General features: G+C 46.0%; 1 protein-coding gene and 1 non-coding gene across 3 annotated transcripts; one reads left to right on the top strand and one right to left on the bottom strand.

Annotated features, from left to right (window-relative positions):
- Positions 1-946: 946 nt before the first annotated feature.
- On the bottom strand, positions 947-8374 carry LOC101434945 (uncharacterized). Of its 2 annotated transcripts, none has more exons than XR_011650324.1 (3): positions 8223-8374; positions 6802-6861; positions 947-5513 (listed from the first exon to the last, which is right to left on the bottom strand). It is a non-coding gene; the product is annotated as an uncharacterized protein (transcript). The 2 variants fall into 2 exon arrangements; XR_011650325.1 differs by having other exon boundaries at positions 5426-5513; positions 8213-8308.
- Positions 8375-8457: 83 nt separating this feature from the next.
- On the top strand, positions 8458-19837 carry SNU13 (small nuclear ribonucleoprotein 13). The gene is made up of 3 exons (XM_004484140.4): positions 8458-8594; positions 14266-14386; positions 17579-19837. The coding sequence occupies exons 1-3, from the start codon at positions 8592-8594 to the stop codon at positions 17839-17841; spliced, it is 387 nt and encodes a 128-aa protein (XP_004484197.1). The 5' UTR covers positions 8458-8591; the 3' UTR covers positions 17842-19837.
- Positions 19838-20369: the final 532 nt, after the last annotated feature.

Raw genomic sequence — 20369 nt, 5'->3', positions numbered from 1 at the left:
CGGGCCTCCTTCACCCATGTGGAGCTGGCCCATGCGCAGTGCTGATGTGCGCAAGGAGTGCCCTGCTACACAGGGGTGTCCCCCGCGTAGGGGAGCCCCACGTGCAAGGAGTGCGCCGGTTAGGAGAGCTGCCCAGCATGAAGGAGCGAGCAGCCTGCCCAGGAATGGCGCCGCCCACACTTCCTGTGCCGCTGACGACAACAGAAGCGGACAAAGAAACAAGACGCAGCAAGAAGACACAGAAAACAGACAACCGGGGGAGGGGAGGGGAATTAAATAAATAAATAAATAAATCTTTAAAAAAAAAAACAACAAAGTTTCTGTTTGGGATGATGGAAAAGTTTTGGTGGTGGATGGTGGTGATATTGCACAATATTGTGAATGTAATTAACACCACTGTTTATTTGAAAGTGTTTTAAAAGGGCAATTTTAAATTTTTTTAAAAACCATGGAACTGTACAATACAGTGAGCTTAATATAAACTGTGGACTATAGTTAATAGTACTATTGTTTCATCTATCGTAACAAAAGTACCACACTAATACAAAGTGTTAATGATAGGGAAAATTGTGTTTGTGAGGGGGACTATATGGGAACCCTGTGCTCTCTGCATGATTTTTCTGTAAACCTGCAACTTCTCTAATAATTGTTTTTAAAAGACCCTGAATAATAGTGTCTGATGGTAAGCACCACTCCTTCCCCCAAGCAGCTGAGGCTGAGGGTCCTGCTTAAATCTGGATTAGCTCAGGAAAGGGCAGAACAGAACCACAGAGTAACCTCAGTAGACCATTCTATAAGGATCTGGGGAAAGGAGGTGTTTAGGAGATGGCATCAGGCTGACACACATTCCCCAAACTTTCAAAACATGGGGTAGAGCCCACCCACAAAGTATCCCAACCTCCAAAATGGGACACTCAGAATACATGTGCCAAAGAAATCAGAACCCTTCAGGACCCAAATAACCAATTTTATTAGAGGCTTTGGGGGTGAGCTGGCCACTCTCCTGCCTTCTTGGACAAGTTCTGAGGTCTCTGGCCTGTGATCTACTTTCTAAAGCCAAGCTGGAAAAAACACTTCAAACGCTTCATAAAACCAAACTTTTTAGGGGCTGGTGAACTCTGTGGGGTCTCATCAGGAGTCCCAGGTGCCCTCTGATTGTGGGGACTCTCTGTCCTGGGCAGAGCAGCCCCAGCACGGTCGTGACCTGATGGCTGAAGATCCCTCTCCAAAGGACAAGTGCTGAATCCAACGCTGCCCTCGCTTGCATGGGTGCTCTCTACTGTGGGAAGCAGGGTGGGATCAGGATCCTGCTGGCTCAAGTTGGGGGTGGAGTGCTGGGGCTTGGCCACCTGTGGGGACCGGGACATCTTATTCAGAAGGGTCACACTCAGCCTGGCTGCAGCAGAGTGGAAACTCCCTTTGAAGCTGGAGGTGTCTGTGGAACAGGCGGAAGGCCACTGGCCAGCCCCACTGCCTTCCATGGGCCCCAGGCTTCCTCTTCTGCGATGTGTGGGCTGCTGAAATTTGCATCCAAGGGGCTTAGAGGCCTCCCAGGAGGGATGCTCCTTCCTCCTGTGATCAGAGCCTGCCCTGGAGCATGAGATCCTTGCTCTGCAGGAAGCCATCTCTGCCATCTGGGACACCCCTGCCCTGACCATTTTCCTGCCCCTGCTGTTCCCACTGGAAGGTCCTCCAGCCTCAGACTCTGCTGCAGGTGTGGGGTTCCTGGGAGCAGGCACCATGGCCTGTGGTTCTCTGGCACCCCTGAGTGGCCTAGACCTCCTAGGCCTTACAGGGTGGGTGGAACTGCCCAGTGGCTCTGTCACATGTGGTCCACACTTCTCCAGGGCTTTAGCCTGAGCAGGAAGTTTTGAACTCTTTCTTCTCAGGGGCTTCTCTGGGGGCTTAATGCCTAGCCTGGACCCTCTGGCCTCACAATGCCTTTCCTGCTGCCCTTGGGGCTTAAGGCCTGCATATAATCCGGGGAGCCTCACCCCAATAAGGGAAGATGGTTCTAAGAAGTTAAAGAGCAAATAGGACTCCAGAATCCTCTGAGGAAGGCCCCATTTCAGATGTGCAATCTTCCGCCGCATGAGGGATTCCAGGAGCAGCTGTTTGCTCTTCTTGAGGAATGGCCACTTGGGCAGGCCGGTGAGGGCTGTGGTAACCTGGGGGGCTGGGCCACACAGGTGAGAGGGACAAGCAGAGGGCTGGCTGAGGGGAGCCACCAGAGACTGGGGGTTCCAGGGCTGCCAAGTCAGGCTGGGGGCCTTCCTTGGACATATGACTTTGTCCTTTCGTTGGCCTCTCCAGGATTCAGGTCTGGCCTGCTGGGAAACTGGACTGATGCCCCCTCTGCGCTTCCTGGCAGGGGCCATGTCCTGGCCAGCCAGATGCTCTCTCCCCCCACTGGCCAGCAGGAAGACTTCACTCCGGTGGGAAAGGGACCTCATCTCAGGGCAGGGAGCAGAGGCTGATACGTTCCCAGCCACTGCTTGTTTCTGTTCCATGGCCCCATGTCCAAAGTCAGTGAGGGTGGGGGTCGTCACCAGGCTGAGATTCCTGCCTGTGGGCCCCTCACCTCCTGAACAGTTAACTTGGACATCTGCCTTAGCAGCGTCCTTTCCTGTAACCCAGGTCTTGTTTCCTCCCCTTGGTATCTGAGGCCCTCCAGCATCCTCAGCTCTGTATTTTCTCTGGCTCCTTACATCCTGGATGTCTGCAGCCACCTCATCTCCAACTTTGTTCTGGTTCCCTCGCCCTTGTGTCTGGTTCTTTCTGCCAATTCCACTACTTAACTGTCCCTGGCAATCTCCCCCAGGCACCTGGGTCTCTATACCACCAGGCCCACTCAGGTTTTTTTCCCCCTGTATTTGAATTTTTGCACTGTCCTCACCTCCGCTCGGCTCCTTGTTCTTCCACTCTAATGAACAGGTCTTTCCATTCACTTTACTTCTTAACAGTCTCTGCTTCTCTCCCCCAAGTCTCTGGATCTTTGAGGCACCTTTGCTTCCCACCTTTCTCTGGCTTCTCTTCTCTGATGTCTGATTTCCTGCTCTGTTCTCACCACTAGTCTGCTCCCACTTTCTCCTCCCTAATGCCTGGCTCTCTCCATAAATTTCACTTTCTAACTGTCCCTGGTTCTTTCTCTCGGGTCTCTGGGTTTCTACACCATCTTCACCTCTAGCTTCTCTTTGTTTTCTCTTCTCTGGTGCCCGAGTTTCTTCTGTTCCACTCTCACCTCTCTTCTGTTCCTGGTTCTTACTCTCTGATAAATATGTTTGTCTATCAGTATCACTCCATAACTGACTCTGGTTTTCTTTCCCAGGTGCCCAGGTCTCTGTACCATTCTCATCTCCAGTTTCTCTCTGGCATCTCTTCTCTGGGACTTGATTTTCTATACCATTCTCACCTCCAGTCTGCTCCTCTACCTGCCACTCCACTGAATGGAATCCTCCATTAATTTTATTTGTTAATATTCCCCAGTTTCCTGTCTCAGATGCCCGGTTATTTGCACCATGCTTATCTCTAATATATTCCTGTTCCTTCCATTTTGGCATGTGAATTTTTCCATTAATTTCAATTCTTAACTGACCCTGGTTTTCTTCTCCAAGTTCCTGTGTCTCTTTGCCATCCTCACTTTTATCCCCTTTTGGGTTCCTCTTCTCTGGTGCCTGAATGTCTGCACCACTCCCATCTCCAAGTTGCCCCTGTTTCCTTCTCCCTGGTGGCTGGGTCTCTCCATCGGTTTCACCTCTCAATTGCCCCTGGATCTCTGCCTCAGTTGCCAGGGTATTTTTACCATCCTCATTTCCATCTTCACTCTGGCAGCTCTTCTCTGGTACCTGAATTTCTGCTCCATGTTTACCTCCAATATGGTTCTGATTCCTCCAATATGGCATCTTAAATTCTCTGTCAATTTCACTTCCTACTAGTCTCTGGTTTCCCCACCATGATGTCTGGATCACCACCCAATCCTCTTCTCTTATCTCTCTGAGGTCCCTCCTCCTAGATACCTGGCCTTCCCAGGCAGCCGCACTTCTTCCCAGGTCTCCGTTTCCCCACCCCACTTGATTTTGATGTCTTAACTGTATCTGGTTTGATCCCCTAAAGGCTTGGACTTCCTCAGCTTTCTCACTTCCATTTTGACCCTGATTCTCCCACTCTGGTGTCTGGATCTCTGTAACATTCTCACTTCCAACCAATTCCTGTTTTACCCATCCCAGGGCTTGAGTCTCTACACTTCCCTCTTCTTTGATCTCTCCTGGGTTCTCTCTCCCAGGTGTCTGGGTTTGCACAGGACCCTCACCTTCAACCTGGTCCTTATTTATCCTCTCCTCTGCCCCAATTCCTGCTCCATTCTCTCCTCCAGTCTGGCCCTGTTCCCTCAATTCTTGAGCTTGGGTCTTTCCTTCATCCTCCCCTCTGGCCTCTTTCTTGTTCTTCCTCTCAAATGCCTGGGTCTCCACAGCACCCTCACCTCCACTCTTATCCTGGTTCCTCCACTCTGGTGTTTGGGTCTCAGCATCAATTTTACATCTTAACTGTTCCTGGTTCTCTCTCCTACGTGCCTGGATTTCAGCCTCCCTCCCTCCAGTTCCCTCCAGGAACTCCCTCCCTAGTTTCTGAATTTTGGTTCTATTCTCACCTCCCATCTGGTCCTGGTTCTCCCACCCTGGTGGTGAGATCTCTCCATCAGTTTCACTTAATGTTTGTCTCTGGCTGCCACATCCCAGAACCTCATCCTCTGCATTCTCCTCCATTCCAAAGTCTGCTGGGAGTTGACTCCCAGATGCTTGGGTTTCCCTGGCACCTTCCCCTCTGCTCTCTCCCTGGTTCCCTGACCCAAAAGCCTGGGTCACCCTACTATCCTCAACTCTGCCTGGTTTCTGTTTCTCCCTCTCTGGTGCCCAAGCCTTTTGTGGGCAGCCCTGCAACTTCCAGGTGGGTATTTCCAGTTGCTGGTTGGAAGAAACAGGCAGGAACTCTCTGGTGCAGAACTGAAGCTTCTGGGTTGAAGGGGGGTTGGGGAGAGAGGTGGCTAAGGTTTTGGAGGTGGGATGAGTCTTTACGCTGACAGGCTCCAGAAGCACTGACTCTTTCTGGAAGTGGACCAACGGTTGTTCCATTCTTTGGCACATCTCTGGGGCAGGCGATGGTGGCTTGGAAATTCGGTGAGTCTGGCCATCCCTGAGACGCCAGGGTACCTGCCATGCTTCCCAGGGACTGCCGTGAGAGAGCAGGCAGGAGCGTGAAAATGAGGCAGTACAGAAGGGCTCAGAGGGGGTGTGGACACCCAAAGATGGGACCCGATCCCGGCGTTGCCAGGATTGCAAGTGTCGGGCCCATGACTCTTGGAGGCTCCTCCGGTATCCCCATCTTTGCTTTTGTGTCCATTGTTGGACATGAGAATCCAGACCCCTGAGCTTGCCAGGACTGATGGAGGATTCGGGGCCCAGCTTGAAAAGAGTGGCACGTCTCACAGAAGGTACCGCCCACGTCTGCATCGGCACCTGTAGGTGAGAATGGAGAAGCCAAGTACTTGCATACCCATTATCTCATCTAATTCTCAGAACAGAATTACAATCCCCATTACCAAGGTGGGGATGATGGGGCTCAGAAAGGGAAGGTCACTTCCCTTAGGGTAAACAGTATTTGTTCTCAAGAAATATTTATTAAGAGTTTACTCTGGGCCAGGCACTGCCCTAGGTGCTAGAGATACTGACTTGAATGAGACAGTCAAAGTCCCCACTGGGAGCTATATTCTAGATATGGTAGATGGACAATAACCAAGTATATAACAATGTTAGGTATCCAAAAGGGTTGGCAAAAAATAAAGCACAGTGGGGGATGGGATTTGCTCCTTTAGACAGAATGGTCGGGACTTCCCTTCTGAGAGGAGGTGGCATTTGACGAGACCTGAATGAAGGGAGGGGCAAATGAAATGACACCTGAGGAAAGAGCCTTGTAGGCAGAGGCCCTGAGGGGTAACAAGGCCATGTGTACAGGAAGGAACAGCAAGGCCGGCCACTGAAGGACCAACATGGAGGAAGCAATGAGGAGAGCAGAGAGTGAGAAGATTAAGTCAGAGAGAAACCCATTTGGGGCGTGTACCCATAGGAGCCATTGCAGGGGTTTGCTCAGGGAAGTGCTATGATCTACTTTTAAAAGTTGGTTCTGGCTTAAGCCAGGCACAAGAGAAAACTTACCATATGCTTCCACACAGGCAAAACAAATCTATGCTATTAGAAATAAGCATAGTTGTGACTGCTAGAGGACCAAGAGGGGTCTAGTAGGCTGCAGGTCATACTTTCTGAATCTGGGCACTGTATGTGGACATGTATTGTCTGTAGAAATTCAACGACATGTACCCATATGATTTGTGTATGTATATCATCCTTTGATGAAAATTTAAAGAGACCACTGTGGCTGCTGCATGGAGGATTAGTTGCAGTTGGGAGAGCTGGGTGGGAACAAGTCAGAAGGTTGTTGCTACAGTTCAGGTGACACCGGATGGTGGCCCTGCCCAGGGTGGTGGTGGTTGAGAGAAGGGATCAGGTTTGAGATATGGTTTGCAATAGTTCTTGCTGATGGATTGAATGTGTGGAGTGAAGGAAAGAAAGGTGTCAGGGGTAACACCTGGGGTTTGGGCCTGTGCAACACTCACCTGCACCAGTCTGAGTTCCTCAGGGTGATTCATTTCTGGTTCACAGGGTATTTAAAAAATCCTGCTAACAAGCAGCTGAGATAATCCTGGTGCTGAAGGGAAGGGGAGTGGGAGATGTGTGGGGCCCCCCTCACCTTGATGACCTTCCTCATGCTGGAGCGGGTTCTGGTAACTTGGCACCAAGAGTGACGGACCTGCCAGATCAGAAAGAGGCAGAGGATGAGTAAATTACCGCGGCACTGAAGGTCCCTACAGCTGCAATCCCGGGAGATCAGGCCCCGCACTGGCTCCCACTCAGAGCCCTGGAACGGCCCCACCAGGGCACAAGCTCCCAGCAGTGGCAACAACATGGCAGAGCCCAAGCCAGGCAGGTGGTGTTAGAGAGTCAGAGGCCAAGTCCTGTCTGGCTAAACCCAGTCAGTTTGGGGTGGGGTAGCCCCTCCCTCAGAGCCCTCCTGTCATTGAGGCCACCTCACAAAGGGGAATGATGCCAATGAACCTGGCCCCAGGGCTGGCTAGCAGGCTTTTGGGAGACTACCCAAAAGGGATTAAAAAGAATAATTTGTTTTAAACATCCCTGTTTCCTCTGGAGTGAAGAGACTAAGTTCCCACCATATATGATGGGTGATGTGACCTGCAGTCTGCTTGATTTCTTTCTTCCTATTAGATATTTTCATCCATTTACCCATATCTCCATTCATTAACTAACATTTAATGGACACTGTGCTGAACATACTTATTCTTATTTGACCACATGGCATCTCTTCTTCTTTGCCAACAGTATCCTGATTTTTTGTTAGGGAATTACTTTTTCCACCTCAGGATCAATGTTGGTGGGAATTTTTTAGTTTGGAAAACTTTTTTTTTCTTTGACAAATCCTATCAGATGGGCAAGAGGTGAGGTCTGCTGGGGAGATCTTTGATGGGGAGATCCGCGACCCAGCTCAAACCCTTCCTGTTGCCTGATGCCCCAACACATCTCAGGCAGATCAATGGATTATATCCAGGCCACGAGCCAAAAATCCCAGTTCCATCTTTGTCCCTGCCTCACTCTATGACCATGGGCAAACAGCTTTCCCACTCTGGGCCTCAGTTTCCCCATGTGAAAATGAAGGGGTTGCATTGCTTGATTCCTAAGGGTCCTGCCAGATCTCAACTTCTAGGCATCCAAAGGCTTTACCTGGACCTAGTCCAGAACGGTTTAATTTTGGCTAAACTCTAATGACTCCAAAATGTGGGTGGCATCATGTTGGAGAGAAATGAGGAAAGGCCCAAAGGACCTAGGAGGTCCTCTTGTTTAGCTTTAAATAATGGATTTTGGAGCGACAGAGAGAAAAGGGCAGGATATTGGCCATGAGAAAGTAAGTGTCCTGAGAGATCTCCAAATTCAACCTGACAAAAACTCAACCCGCACCCTCCAAAACTTGTCTTCCTTCTCAACTTCCTACTCAATGGATTCCAACTCCACTTACCACCAGAAACTTTAACAAGGGATATCTGAAGATGAAGGAAAATATTTAGGAATACCCATAATTATCCCCATACCTTCACTCACCAGCGTAGAGTCAGAACTAGGACAAGAAAGAATGTGCTCAAAACTAAGCCAGCAATAGAATGACGACACCATCGAAACCCTTCGTTTTGGTGTGTCATTTTTCCAAACGTTCAACTCATTGTGCCAAGAACCTAAAGTAAACTTAAAATAATAGAAAACCACGGCCCCTAGCCCAGATCTATGCTGGCTCTGCGCGGGCGCCGCCTAGGGGATGAGGTCCGCGCGTGCATCCGACGTCACTTCCGCTTCCTGTCGCGCGCGCGGCCGGGTCTGCGCCTTCCTTAGGGCGACTGTCCGGGTGAAGTCCTCGCTCCTCGTTTGACTTGGGCTACCCTCTCCGAGGAGAAGCGACACCGCGGACCCGCAGCTATGGTGAGTTCGTGCCCCGGGCCCTTCGGCCAGGAAGCGGGAGACCCGGACTGGGTTCACTCGCAGGCCTGTCGGGGGCTTCGAATGTGCGCAGTCTCACCCGCCCGGCCGCAACAGCCGGGCCCAGGATTAGAACGCCGGTAGCCGCGGGGTCTTAACTGTCCGGCTTGAAGTTAGAACTTGGGTAGCTAGAGGGTCCCAATCAGTTGGCAGCGAACTGTGCGCGTAGCTGAAGGCCTCGGGTGAACGGCGGGGGCATGACCCGGACTGGGAAAAGGAGACCAGCCCACATGAGGGTTGATGGAAAACTGGATGGAAAAACCTGGTTCCGTTCTTTTTATTTTTATTTTTTTGCGATCCGTGGAGGATGGCGTGGAACCCTGGGATTCGGATCTACTCCTCCCATTGCTGGGGTTCAGGAGAGGGAGCTCTGCATAGATTTGAGCTGGTGCCCGCTGTGAGTTACACGATACAAAGACTTAAAGAGGCCTTTGGAGTTTGGGGGCTGTGGGGAACGCAGAGAGACCCCGACTCCTGACTTGGGGCTTGGAAAAGGCTCCTGCGAGACGGTGGCCTCAGAAATGAGAGGCTCTGATAGCAGCACGTGCGGCTGCTCTAAATGCTTGGTGGTGTTCAACTTTTAGTCGGAGAATTCCAAATTGCGTAGCCTAGTTGTTAAATGTGATTGGCACTTGGTAAGAAGGCATCTTCCGTGGTGAGATTTAATCCTCCCCACAGGGCTTGAATCCCGGCAGAATTCCTTGCCTCCCGCCCCCCATTTTAAAGCTGATGGGTGGCTGAGCCTAGAACGTAAAGCTTCCAAACCAGCGCGCCTCGTGTACTCTTACACAGTTACTTGAAAAGTTTTGGAATCGAATGGTATACGTTGAACTTTCAGTTTTCCTTAACTGTTAAATGATGATAACAATGCATGAAAATTAAAAGAGCTAATACATGCTAAACACACAGTCCTGATGGCTTGATCTGGAGTTAGTGAGCACATAGTATTTGTAATTAAATAGGAACTGATTTCATTCATTAAATTAATTAGGCCACTAATTAACATTTGAAGGAATTAAAAGGTAAATACACCAAGCAAGTTTCAATTCATATTTAAAAGCTAGGTAGTTGTGGTTTTGTTTTAGTTAACTAATATTAAAACAGTAAGGATAGTCTTTTTTGGTTTTTCATTTGATATTTTTTGAGAGTTGAAGTATTCTCCTTTTTTGCATTTGATATTTATTGAGAGTTGAGAATCCTAATATCCAGAGATGAGTTGTTGGAAGCTGCAATGGAAATACTTGGCATTTTTAAAAAGTATTTATATATATGAGCAGTGATTGCCTGGTCCTTTGTTTTTCAGGAGGAGGGTGAAGGTTTGATGAATACTAGATTTTGATAAATTAAGGGTACAGATCATCATTTGTCAGATAGCCACCAAAAAAATAAAGATCTATAACTCCAAACCATTAAAACATAAGGATACAGAAAAGTTGAAAGTAAAATGAATGGAAAAAGATCCTGTGTTTTAAATAAGGTGCTGTGTATCCTATATAAACATCAGAAGGAAAGATTTTAAGGCAAAAGGCATGGGTAAAGATAAGGTGGCTACAAAATAAAGTGAAAATTATATAATTACAAGGAGAAATGGAGATACAGTTATATAGTTTTAAAGATTACATAATTGAAAGATCACGCTGACAAAATGCAGGCATGGAAATGGGGGTTTGAACAATGCTATGAAGAAACATGATATAGTGGACACAGCGAATATAGTGAACAGTGGCCCCAACAACTATAGAAGGACCAATCATGAAAAGTGGCCACCTATTGGAACATAAAGCAACAAACTTTAAAAGGTTGATAATACAGACCATGCTGCCCACTAAAATGTAAATAAGTTAGAATTCAACAACAAGGGTAATTAACCTTTGCAAATGAAAATATATATAACTCATAGGTCAAATAAAAAATTATATTGGAAATTCAGAAACAACTGAGCAATAATAAAAATACTACATATCAGGGTATATAACACAGCTAACACAATACTTGGAGACTAGAATGCTTATGTTAGTGGAGAAAAGGCTAAGTACTTAGGAAAAGAACAAGATAACACCAAAGAAAGTAGAAGGAAAGGAAAAAAACAAAGCAGAAGGTGAGTCTTTGAAAACTTCCTGGAAAGTGGACATGGCTCAACTGATAGAGCGTTGACCTACCATATGGAGGGTCCAGGGTTCCATCCCCAGGGCCTCCTGGCTGGTGTGGTGAGCTGGCCCATGCACAGTACTGCCGCATGCAATGAGTGCTGTCCCACGTAGGGGCACCCCCGTGTAGAGGTAGCCCACGCTCAAGGAGTGCGCCCTGTAAGGAGAGCCATCCCATGTGAAAAAAAGCACAGCCTGCCCAGGAGTGGCGCCGCACACACAAAGAGCTGATTCAGCAAGATGATGCAACAAAAAAAAAGAGACGCAGTTTCCCAGTGCTGCCAGATAATGCATTTAGACGCAGAAGAACACACAGCGAATGGACACAGAGAGTAGACAACCGGGTGGGGGGGGAGAGAAATAAATAAAAATAAATAAATATTTTTTAAAAAAACTCCCCTACAGAGAGATTAATCAAGAAAATAAGGGGGAAAGTTCAAATAAGCAGTAACAGGCATGGCAACATAATCTACAGGTATTAAAAAGAAAGGGATAATATGAATAATTTTGATACCTATAAATATAGAAACTCCAATGAAATGAACAAATGCCTGAAAAAATATAATGATTCAAAAAGAAATAGAATATAAAGACTGACTAATAAAGAAATTAAGTTAAATGCCATAAAGTTCAGTCATTTAAAGTATATAACTTAGGAGAGCTGGTGTAGTTCAGTGATTTAGCACCTGCTTCCCATGTATAAGGTCCCAGGTTCAATTTCTGGTACCTCCTTTAAAAAAAAGTGTATAATTCAATGTTTTTTGGTATACTGTATTTAAGAACTGTGCAGTCATCATTGTAATCTAATTTTAGAACATTTTTATCACCCTAGAAAGAAACTTTGTGGCCATTAGCTAATAGAGCAAACAAAATAAAGAAAAAGAAAGCTTTATTTGATTAAGCCACTTTTGTCTCCAACATGCAGAATTGATTTAACATTAGAAAATCTGTAAATATAATTGGTTACGTTAACAGATGAAAGGGAAAAAATCTCATTCATCTGAGTCAATGCTAAAAATGTGATTAAAATTCATTGCAAAAAGGAACACAAAAAAGGACAAAAAAAAAAATACATTGCAAAGCAAGAAATTCTTAATACACTAGGAAATCAAGTATTTAAGAATAAATTTAGGAAGTAGACTTGGCCCAGTGGTTAGGGCATCCGTCTACCACATGGGAGGTCCACAGTTCAAACCCCGGGCCTCCTTGACCTATGTGGAGCTGGCCCACGCGCAGTGCTGATGTGCGCAAGGTGTGCCGTGCCACGCAGGGGTGTCCCCCGCGTTGGGGACCCCCCCGCACAAGGAGTGTGCCCTGTAGGGAGAGCCACCCAGTGCGAAAGAAAGTTCAGCCTGCCCAGGAATGGCCCACCACACACGGAGAGCTGACGCAACAACAAGATGACGCAACAAAAAGAAACAGATTCCTGTGCCGCTGACAACAACAGAGGTGGACAAAGAAGAACATGCAGCAAATAGACACAGAGAACAGACAACTGGGGGGGTGGGGGGGAATGGAAGAGGTGAGAAATTTAAAAAATAATCAATTTAAAGATATTAAACCTTCATGGAGAAAGCTATAAAACTTCATTTAAAAAGCACTAAGCAGCTAAGTAAATATATTTTCAAGGATTGACAGATTCTATGTTAAAGATGCTTCCCCACATTGTTGGGATTGTTTCAAATCTATAAAAGAGTCCCAGCAGGCTTTTCTTTGTGGACCTTGAGATGCCAATTCTAAGATGTATCTTAGAAGAGCAACAACAAAAAAGGGAGGTTGTGGTCTCTTCCCACCCCAGTAAGGCGCTTCTTCAGGGAACTCCACCAAGTCCTCACCTAATGCTTCCTCTTTGCTCAGGACTCTTTTTTACTGGCTCATCCAGTGGGATGTATTGGGGAGAAAACTGGGCATTTCGATACAGTCTGGTCCTCTGGTGTCACTTTCTGCTACCCTAGGGATGGGGCATTTCTGTGGGGTCTCACCAAGGCAGACATGATGGCAAGTATACCCAGTGGGCAGTCATCTACTGGTCATCCTAGTGCTATCTGCCATGTCCAGACTGCGAACCAGAGTTAAGCTGGACCACCATGGGTGGACTTCTGGGCATACATGATAATATAGTGGCTGCATCTGCAGAATATGAGTGTGTATATTTAAAGAAACACAGAAGGACAGATGAGAAACTAATGAAAATGGTTAACTCCAGAGATAGGAATGAGGTGGAAGGAATGCAAAAGGCCACCAATTCACTCCCTGCATGGATTATTTTGAAGCAATCCCAGTGGCATGTCATTTTACCCACAAATATTTTAGTATGTATCTACAAAATAATGATTTTTAATGTAACCACCATGCCATTATAACACCCAAAATTCTAATACTTAATACCAAATATCTAGTATTAGAATTTAATTTTACTGATTGTGTTTGGGGTATTGGTTAACAGGTTCTTTTTTTTTTTAATTTTCTTTTTTTAAAGTTAATAGATCACAGGTTAACATGTTCTTTACTTGTCTGTTTCCTTCAAATTCTGATTGTCCTTTTTAATGTTGGTAGCTGTTATTCTTTGGGTCCCTTAATTGATTATGGGTTGCAAGATTGTGATATTTAATATGTTGTTCTCTTTTTTATTAGGTGGAATAATGATGCTAGAGAAACTTGTCATCTGCTCTTTGTTCGCTAGATAACAATCTTTATAGGAAAGGCAGAACAAATGCTTGTTTCCCTTTACATTTTTAAAACACTGAGTTGAAATTTGCTAGCAGTTCTGACTTTTGAACCATGTTTAATAATTTTGAAAAATAAAATTTAAAAGAATTTCTTAAAGAACATCAAGATTACAAACTATATGATTCCAACTGTATGTCTTTCTGGGAAAGCAAAACTAGAGAAATAGGTAGATCAGTGGTTTTCAGAGAATTGGGAGGGGTGAAATAAGGGAAGCTGTGAGAGTGGAAGTAAATTGAATATGAACAAGTGAACGAACCATTAGTAGTATATCAAATTGAGAAACACAAGGAAAAAACTGATTTGGGAAACTTGAACTTCTCTGTATGACTTTTAATAGGATATATTTCCAGAACAAAAAGAAATTTTGACCTTCATGAGTTTGTTGTTGGTGGAGGCGATTTACAATTCTGGAACCATTTTGTATATATTGTAGGATAGAATAAAAGAAAATACATTGGTTTGTTGGGAACCAGGGTTCTCACTGAGGACAAAGGGAGATTTGAATATGGAATGGAGGGAGAGAATTTGGTGCTAGATTTTTAAAAATTGCTACATTTGTTTTTTTAAAAATACCTAATATTAAATGTTCAGTGTGTGTTTGGGGCAGGCCAGTGTGTTCAGTGTGTGTTTGGGGCAGGGAAGGAAGCTGACCACTCAGTTGTTAAAGTATTTTGTAACTTGTCTGGAACACCTTCTGGCTCAGTTTGACTGCTTGTTCTATTCCCCACCCCCGCCAGACTGAGGCTGATGTCAATCCGAAAGCCTATCCGCTTGCAGATGCCCACCTCACCAAGAAACTACTGGACCTCGTTCAGCAATCGTGTAACTACAAGCAGCTTCGTAAAGGAGCCAATGAGGGTAAGACACCAGCAGATGGTCGGTGACGAGTGTTGAAGGCACCTGTCTCTGTTCTCTGGGCTAGATTTCCAATTTTGTTTTTTTTTTAAAGATTTATTTATTTATTTAATTTCCCCCCCTCCCCTGGTTGTCTGTTCTTGGTGTCTATTTGCTGCGTCTTGTTTCTTTGTCCGCTTCTGTTGTCCTCAGCGGCACGGGAAGTGTGGGCGGCGCCATTCCTGGGCAGGCTGCTCTTTCTTTTTCACGCTGGGCGGCTCTCCTCACGGGCACACTCCTTGCGCCCACGCGGGGGACACCCTTGCGTGGCACAGCACTCCTTGCGCGCATCAGCACTGCACATGGCCAGCTCCACACGGGTCAAGGAGGCCTGGGGTTTGAACCGCGGACCTCCCATGTGGTAGACGGACGCCCTAACCACTGGGCCAAAGTCCGTTTCCTAGATTTCCAATTTTGGAGAGGAGGCTAGATACTGAGTACCTAACTGACCAAATAGAGGACTTAGGGGGCAGCAATTTGTTGTTGATGCTAAAGTAGGTAGGCTAAGAATTTGTTTAGATTGACCAGGGGTTAAAATTTTGTCACACTGACCTCCTTTTTTTCTCTCTGTATAAACTTGTTTTATTATTGTGCTGAGCCCTTTGAAAGTCATTTGTACAGGCTTTGTGTATTAACTTTGTGACCTCCCCCAGAAGGAAAAAGATATTACTGTTTTGAGCATATCTGATATGTGTAGTTTAGTCATTTAATTCTTAGAAACATCTACTTTCTTTTGTTTTTAAAGATTTATTATTTATTTATTTTTCTCCCCTCCCCCCTGCTCCCCCAGTTGTCTGCTCTCTATGTCTATTTGCTGTGTGTTCTTATCAGTGGCACCAGGAATCTGTGTTTCTTTTTGTTGCATCATCTTGTTGTGTCAGCTTTCCGTGTGGGCAGCGCCATTCTTGGGCAGGCTGCACTTTCTTTCACGCTGGGCGGCTCTCCTTATGGGGCGCACTCCTTGCACATGGGGCTCCAGTACGCGGGGGACACCCCTGCATGGCACGGCACTCCTTGCGCGCATCAGCACTGCGCATTGGCCACCTTCACATGGGTCAAGGAGGTCCGGGGTTTGAACCTGGGACCTCCCATGTGGTAGACAGACGCCCTATCCATTGGGCCAAGTCTGTTTCTCCTACTTTGTTTTTTTGTGTGGTTTTTTTTTTTTTTAGGATTTTTTTGTTTGTTTCTCTCCCCTTCCCCCCCTCGCCCCCCCATTGTCTGTTCTCTGTGTCTATTTGCTGCGTTGTCTTCTTTGTCCGCTTCTGTTGTTGTCAGCGGCATGGGAATCTGTTTCTTTTTGTTGCGTCATCTTGTTGTGTCAGCTCTCCGTGTGAGCAGCGCCATTCTTGGGCAGGCTGCACTTTCTTTCGCGCTGGGCAGCTCTCCTTACGGGGCGCACTCCTTGCACATGGGGCTCCGCTACGTGGGGGACACCCCTGCGTGGCACGGCACTCCTTGTGCGCATCAGCACTGCGCATGGGCCAGCTCCACACGGCCTACTTTGTTTTTTAAGCAAGTAATTTTTTAGTAGAATAATTATATATACCATATACTTCTCCCCAATATAGAGTACTCTCATTTTAACATAAAACAAGTAGTTTGCTGGGATAGAGGGATGGAAATGGCTTTGTTGGGTTCTTTTTAGATGGTATGTTCATGGAAAGTCTTTCTAAAGTGAAGTTTAAGCAGAGATACATGAGTGTGTTGTGGGGTGGGTGATTTGGGGCAGAGTACAAAGGCATTCTTGGATTGCTTGAGGGGAAAGATAGTAAGGACGCATTGTGGTTGCAGCTGAGTGAGAGAACAAGCAGTAGCTAAGTGCCAGATCATAAGAAACTAAGCTATTTTATACTAACCTTGTGTATTAGTCAGCCAAAGGGATGCTGATACAAAATACCAGAAACTATTTGGTTTTTATAAAGGGTATTTATTTGGGTAGGAGCTTACAGATACCAGGCCATAAAGCATAAGTTACTTCCCTCACCAAAGTTTATTTTCATGTGTTGGAGCAAGATGGCTGCCAACGTCTGAAAGGGTTCAGGCTTCTTGGATTCCTCCCTTCCTGGGGCTTGCTTTGCTTTCCTCTGTGGGCTTACTTCTTGGGGCTCCCACTTAAGGCTTCCAACATTAAAACTCCAACATCAAAAACCCCCAACTCTATCCATAGACGAGCTGGGAAATTCTCTCTCAATGCTGGAATCACTTCCCCTTTTAAGGTATTCAACTGATTGGGTTAAGCATCACTCATTGCTGATGGCAATCTCTCTGATTGATGTAATTATAACCAGCTATCTATGATTTACCACTGCAGTAAAGTCAATGGTGACTAAAGTCTATAAATACCTTTGTAGTACAGTTAGCCCAGTGCTTGCTTGACCAAAGAATGGGGCACAATTACCTGGCAGAATTGACACAATAGCCTAAACATCACACTGTGTGCCAGGCATTATTCTTATTAAATTGTTTAATCTTAACAAGAATCCTATTCAGCAGAATCATAATCCCCATTTTACAGATGATGCAACTGAGGGAGGTTGTATCACCTATAAAATTGCCAAAGCCACCTGTCTAATGCAAGTGAGAGTTAGGATTTGAACTGCTCCAGCACTAGGCGAAGTGTGGGCCACAAAGACAAAAGCATTCTGGAGAAAGCTTTTGAAACAGTGCTGTGGGGTGTTAGTGAACTTGTGTGGTGAGTTGCAAGGGTTTTGAGCTTTCCAGAAGTACTGCTTTCCATAGCAGATGGAGAAGGGAAAACCCTGATCCTTGACCACAGGTAGTTTGGGGAGTGTGCTGCACTGCCCTGCCTCATGCTGCAGAGGCCTATGTGGAAGCCATTGCTGTCGACCAAGTGAGAGATAGTGGTGGTTTAGACATGTGTGGTACAGAGAGGAAAGAAGAGGTCAGATTCAGGTTGTGTTTTGAAGACAGTACTTAAGAATTTGATGTAGGGTTTGAGACAGACATGTCAAGAATGACTAATTGAATCCTGTATCACTTTCCAGGACAGTTCTGGAACATAGAACTGGGGATTTTGCCCAGTTTTCTGGTACCTGTTTTTCTTTTCCTGGGAAATAACTTTGTGGCAGCTGCCCTCCTCCCCATTCCAAGCCCTGCCTCACCTGTTGGCTTCATCTCCTCTTTTCTTCATAGCCACCAAAACCCTCAACAGAGGCATCTCTGAGTTCATCGTGATGGCTGCAGATGCTGAGCCCCTGGAGATCATCCTACACCTCCCACTGCTGTGTGAAGACAAGAATGTGCCCTATGTGTTTGTGCGTTCCAAGCAGGCCCTGGGGCGGGCCTGCGGGGTCTCCAGGCCTGTCATCGCCTGCTCTGTCACCATCAAAGAAGGCTCACAGCTGAAGCAGCAGATCCAGTCCATTCAGCAGTCCATAGAGAGGCTCTTAGTGTAAACCTATGGCCGCTGCCCTGCCCTCCCAGCTGACTGCTCCCCCTGGGGTAGTGTATCATATATTGTCTGTGTAGGCATGTAGTGTTTTCAGCTACTTTTTATTGTTATAAAATATTGTAGTCCCGAATGGTTTTTTGGATTGTTGTATTGTTTTTGTTTTGTTTTACAGGCTTTTTTCTACCCCCTCATTAATCCTCTTATTCTCCCTTTTGAAAATGAACTAATACCCAATAGAAGCAGCAGAGTGATGGCCACTTTCCAAGGCAGGGAAAAAGAACCACGATAGAGATCTGGTTCCAGCTATCATCCTCTAACTTCCTGGATACCTCCCGTGTGCAAGCATATAAGAGGGCTTGATGGAAGGAAACACTGTCCACCTTGTGCCCCTTGTGCTGGCATACAGAATCATTCCAAAAATGTTTTAAGTGATCAGGGGGTTTCCTTTCCTGTCGAGGGAACTCTGGGTCATTTGGAGGGAAAGCATATGTTCTGTGAGGTTGTTAGGCATATCTGCAAGCTTCAGTTACTAATGTAACCCCACTGTTTGTTTTTGGTAATGTGATTTTCTTCCACCAGCCCCCAGTGGTGTCCTTGAGGGCAGCAGGGCAGCAGCATACCAAAGAGATGTGCTATAGGATTCCAGAGACAGTCTGGGCATGGGAGACATGGGGCAGTTCACCTGGGCCTTACTGGAGTCAAGAGTGACAAAGGAAAAGAGGGTCAACTGGTGTTGAGATGAAGGATTCTGGGAAGGTCAGAGACCTCACTGAAATGTGCAGCAGAGATTGAGTCTGAGGCAATATCCTCTCTTTGGTGAATGAGAATTTCTTCAGTGGACACATTGTACCAACTCCGAGAGCCCTCACCTCTGCTTCCTGCCACAGTGTGAGCCAGGTGTATTGTTTACATCAGGAGGACAGTGCTAATGTGTCATTCATTATTGTGAAAGCATAATAAATATATACATATCCCAAGTTAAGGAGTGTGGCAGTACCTGATTCTTGGGTATATAGCTAACAGTTGAGTGAAGAAATGCTTAGTTGTATTATTAGAGTGGTTATATCTATACTCAGACTTTTTCCACCAAGAGGTTGTAGAAAAGACAGCACAATTATTGGACATTGGATTTGGTTCCATGTGCTTTCTACTGGGTAACACTAGCAACACAAGAAGCATTAACTCTCCAGAACAGAATTTCTCAATGTCAGCACTGTTGACATTTAGAGCTGTATAATTCTAAGATGCAAATAAATGGGTATATGATAATGATCAGTCAATGAGGACAGATTACATTTAGTCCTCTTGGCCAACTTGGGCCAGTGTACCCACTCTACCACCCAATCCTAAGCTAAGGCCGGTGCTCAGCCTACTGGGCTACTCCTTTCTCTTAGCTTATGCCAATGTTTATACCTACCTACCCCACAGTTCTATATTTGTGGATGGTAGAGTTTTGGGTATTGTACTTTCTTTGATTGTACATATGTTTTTTATAACCTGAAAGATTGAAATAATTAGGGGGAGGGGCAGAATTAAGAAATCCAACCTTCATCTAAATGGAAACTAGGGTCTACCCACTAGGACCCTTCTGAGGACTCAACAGGTAGAGAAGGCAAGCACCATTAATTTACAGAGAAGCATCAGCTGCCATTTATCACAGATCTCAAGTAGTTTTCCTCCTAACGTCATTCATGTTACCTGCCTGGCTCTGGTAGGTGTTTGTAGTTTGACCCTTGAACTCTTCCATGCTCTCCATAAATAAGAATGGAGAAGGAGCTAGACTTGGGTAAGGCCACACAGAAGTGCATAGAAGTGGGAATTAACTCAAGGTCTCCTTGCTATCCAGGAAGTCCAGGGGGCCAAGACAACTAGCTCAGCAGCAGTACTCATTCTTGCCCTCTTACTTGTAACTACCATAATTCTATCACTGGAGTATTCTGTCTGGACTTTCCACACATGCTTAATTCAGCAAAATAAAAATGAACACTTACTGTATTAAATAGTTTTGCATTATTTTGCAGAATCCTCAAAAGCATCTTTTTTTTTAAAGATTTATTTTTTATTCATCTCTTCCCCCCCCCCCCCCCCCCCCAGTTGTCTGCTCTCTGTGTCCACTTGCACTCTTGTCAGTGGCACCAGGAATCTGTGTCTCTTTTTGTTGTGTCATCTTGCTGCATCTGCTCTCCATGTGTGCAGTGCCACTCCTGGGCACGCTGCACTTTTTTCATGTGGGGTGGCTCTCCTTATGGGGCACACTCCTTGTGCGTGGGGCTCCCCTACGCAGGGGACACCCCTGTGTAGCACAGCACTCCTTGCGCACATCAGCACTGCACGTGGGCCAGCTCACCACATGGATCCGAAGGCCCTGGGTTTGAACCCTGGACCTCCCATATGGTAGGCAGACACTCTTAGCCGTTGAGCCAAATCCACTTCCCAAAAGCATCTTTTTTAATTAAAAAATTAGCTTCCCTGTCTACCATACAAGGAAAGAAATCCAAACAAGAATATAACATTTTCTTTTCAAAAAATAAA

The sequence above is a fragment of the Dasypus novemcinctus genome, chromosome 12 (genome assembly GCF_030445035.2).
Source record: "Dasypus novemcinctus isolate mDasNov1 chromosome 12, mDasNov1.1.hap2, whole genome shotgun sequence".
In the NCBI taxonomy this organism is placed as follows: Eukaryota; Metazoa; Chordata; class Mammalia; order Cingulata; family Dasypodidae; genus Dasypus; species Dasypus novemcinctus.
This window is presented reverse-complemented; position numbering and strand designations above follow the sequence as displayed.

Coding starts and splice junctions, on each gene's coding strand:
- SNU13 (XM_004484140.4), top strand. Junction 14,387..17,578: donor TCGTAAAGGAGCCAATGAGG/GTAAGACACCAG, acceptor TTTTCTTCATAG/CCACCAAAACCCTCAACAGA.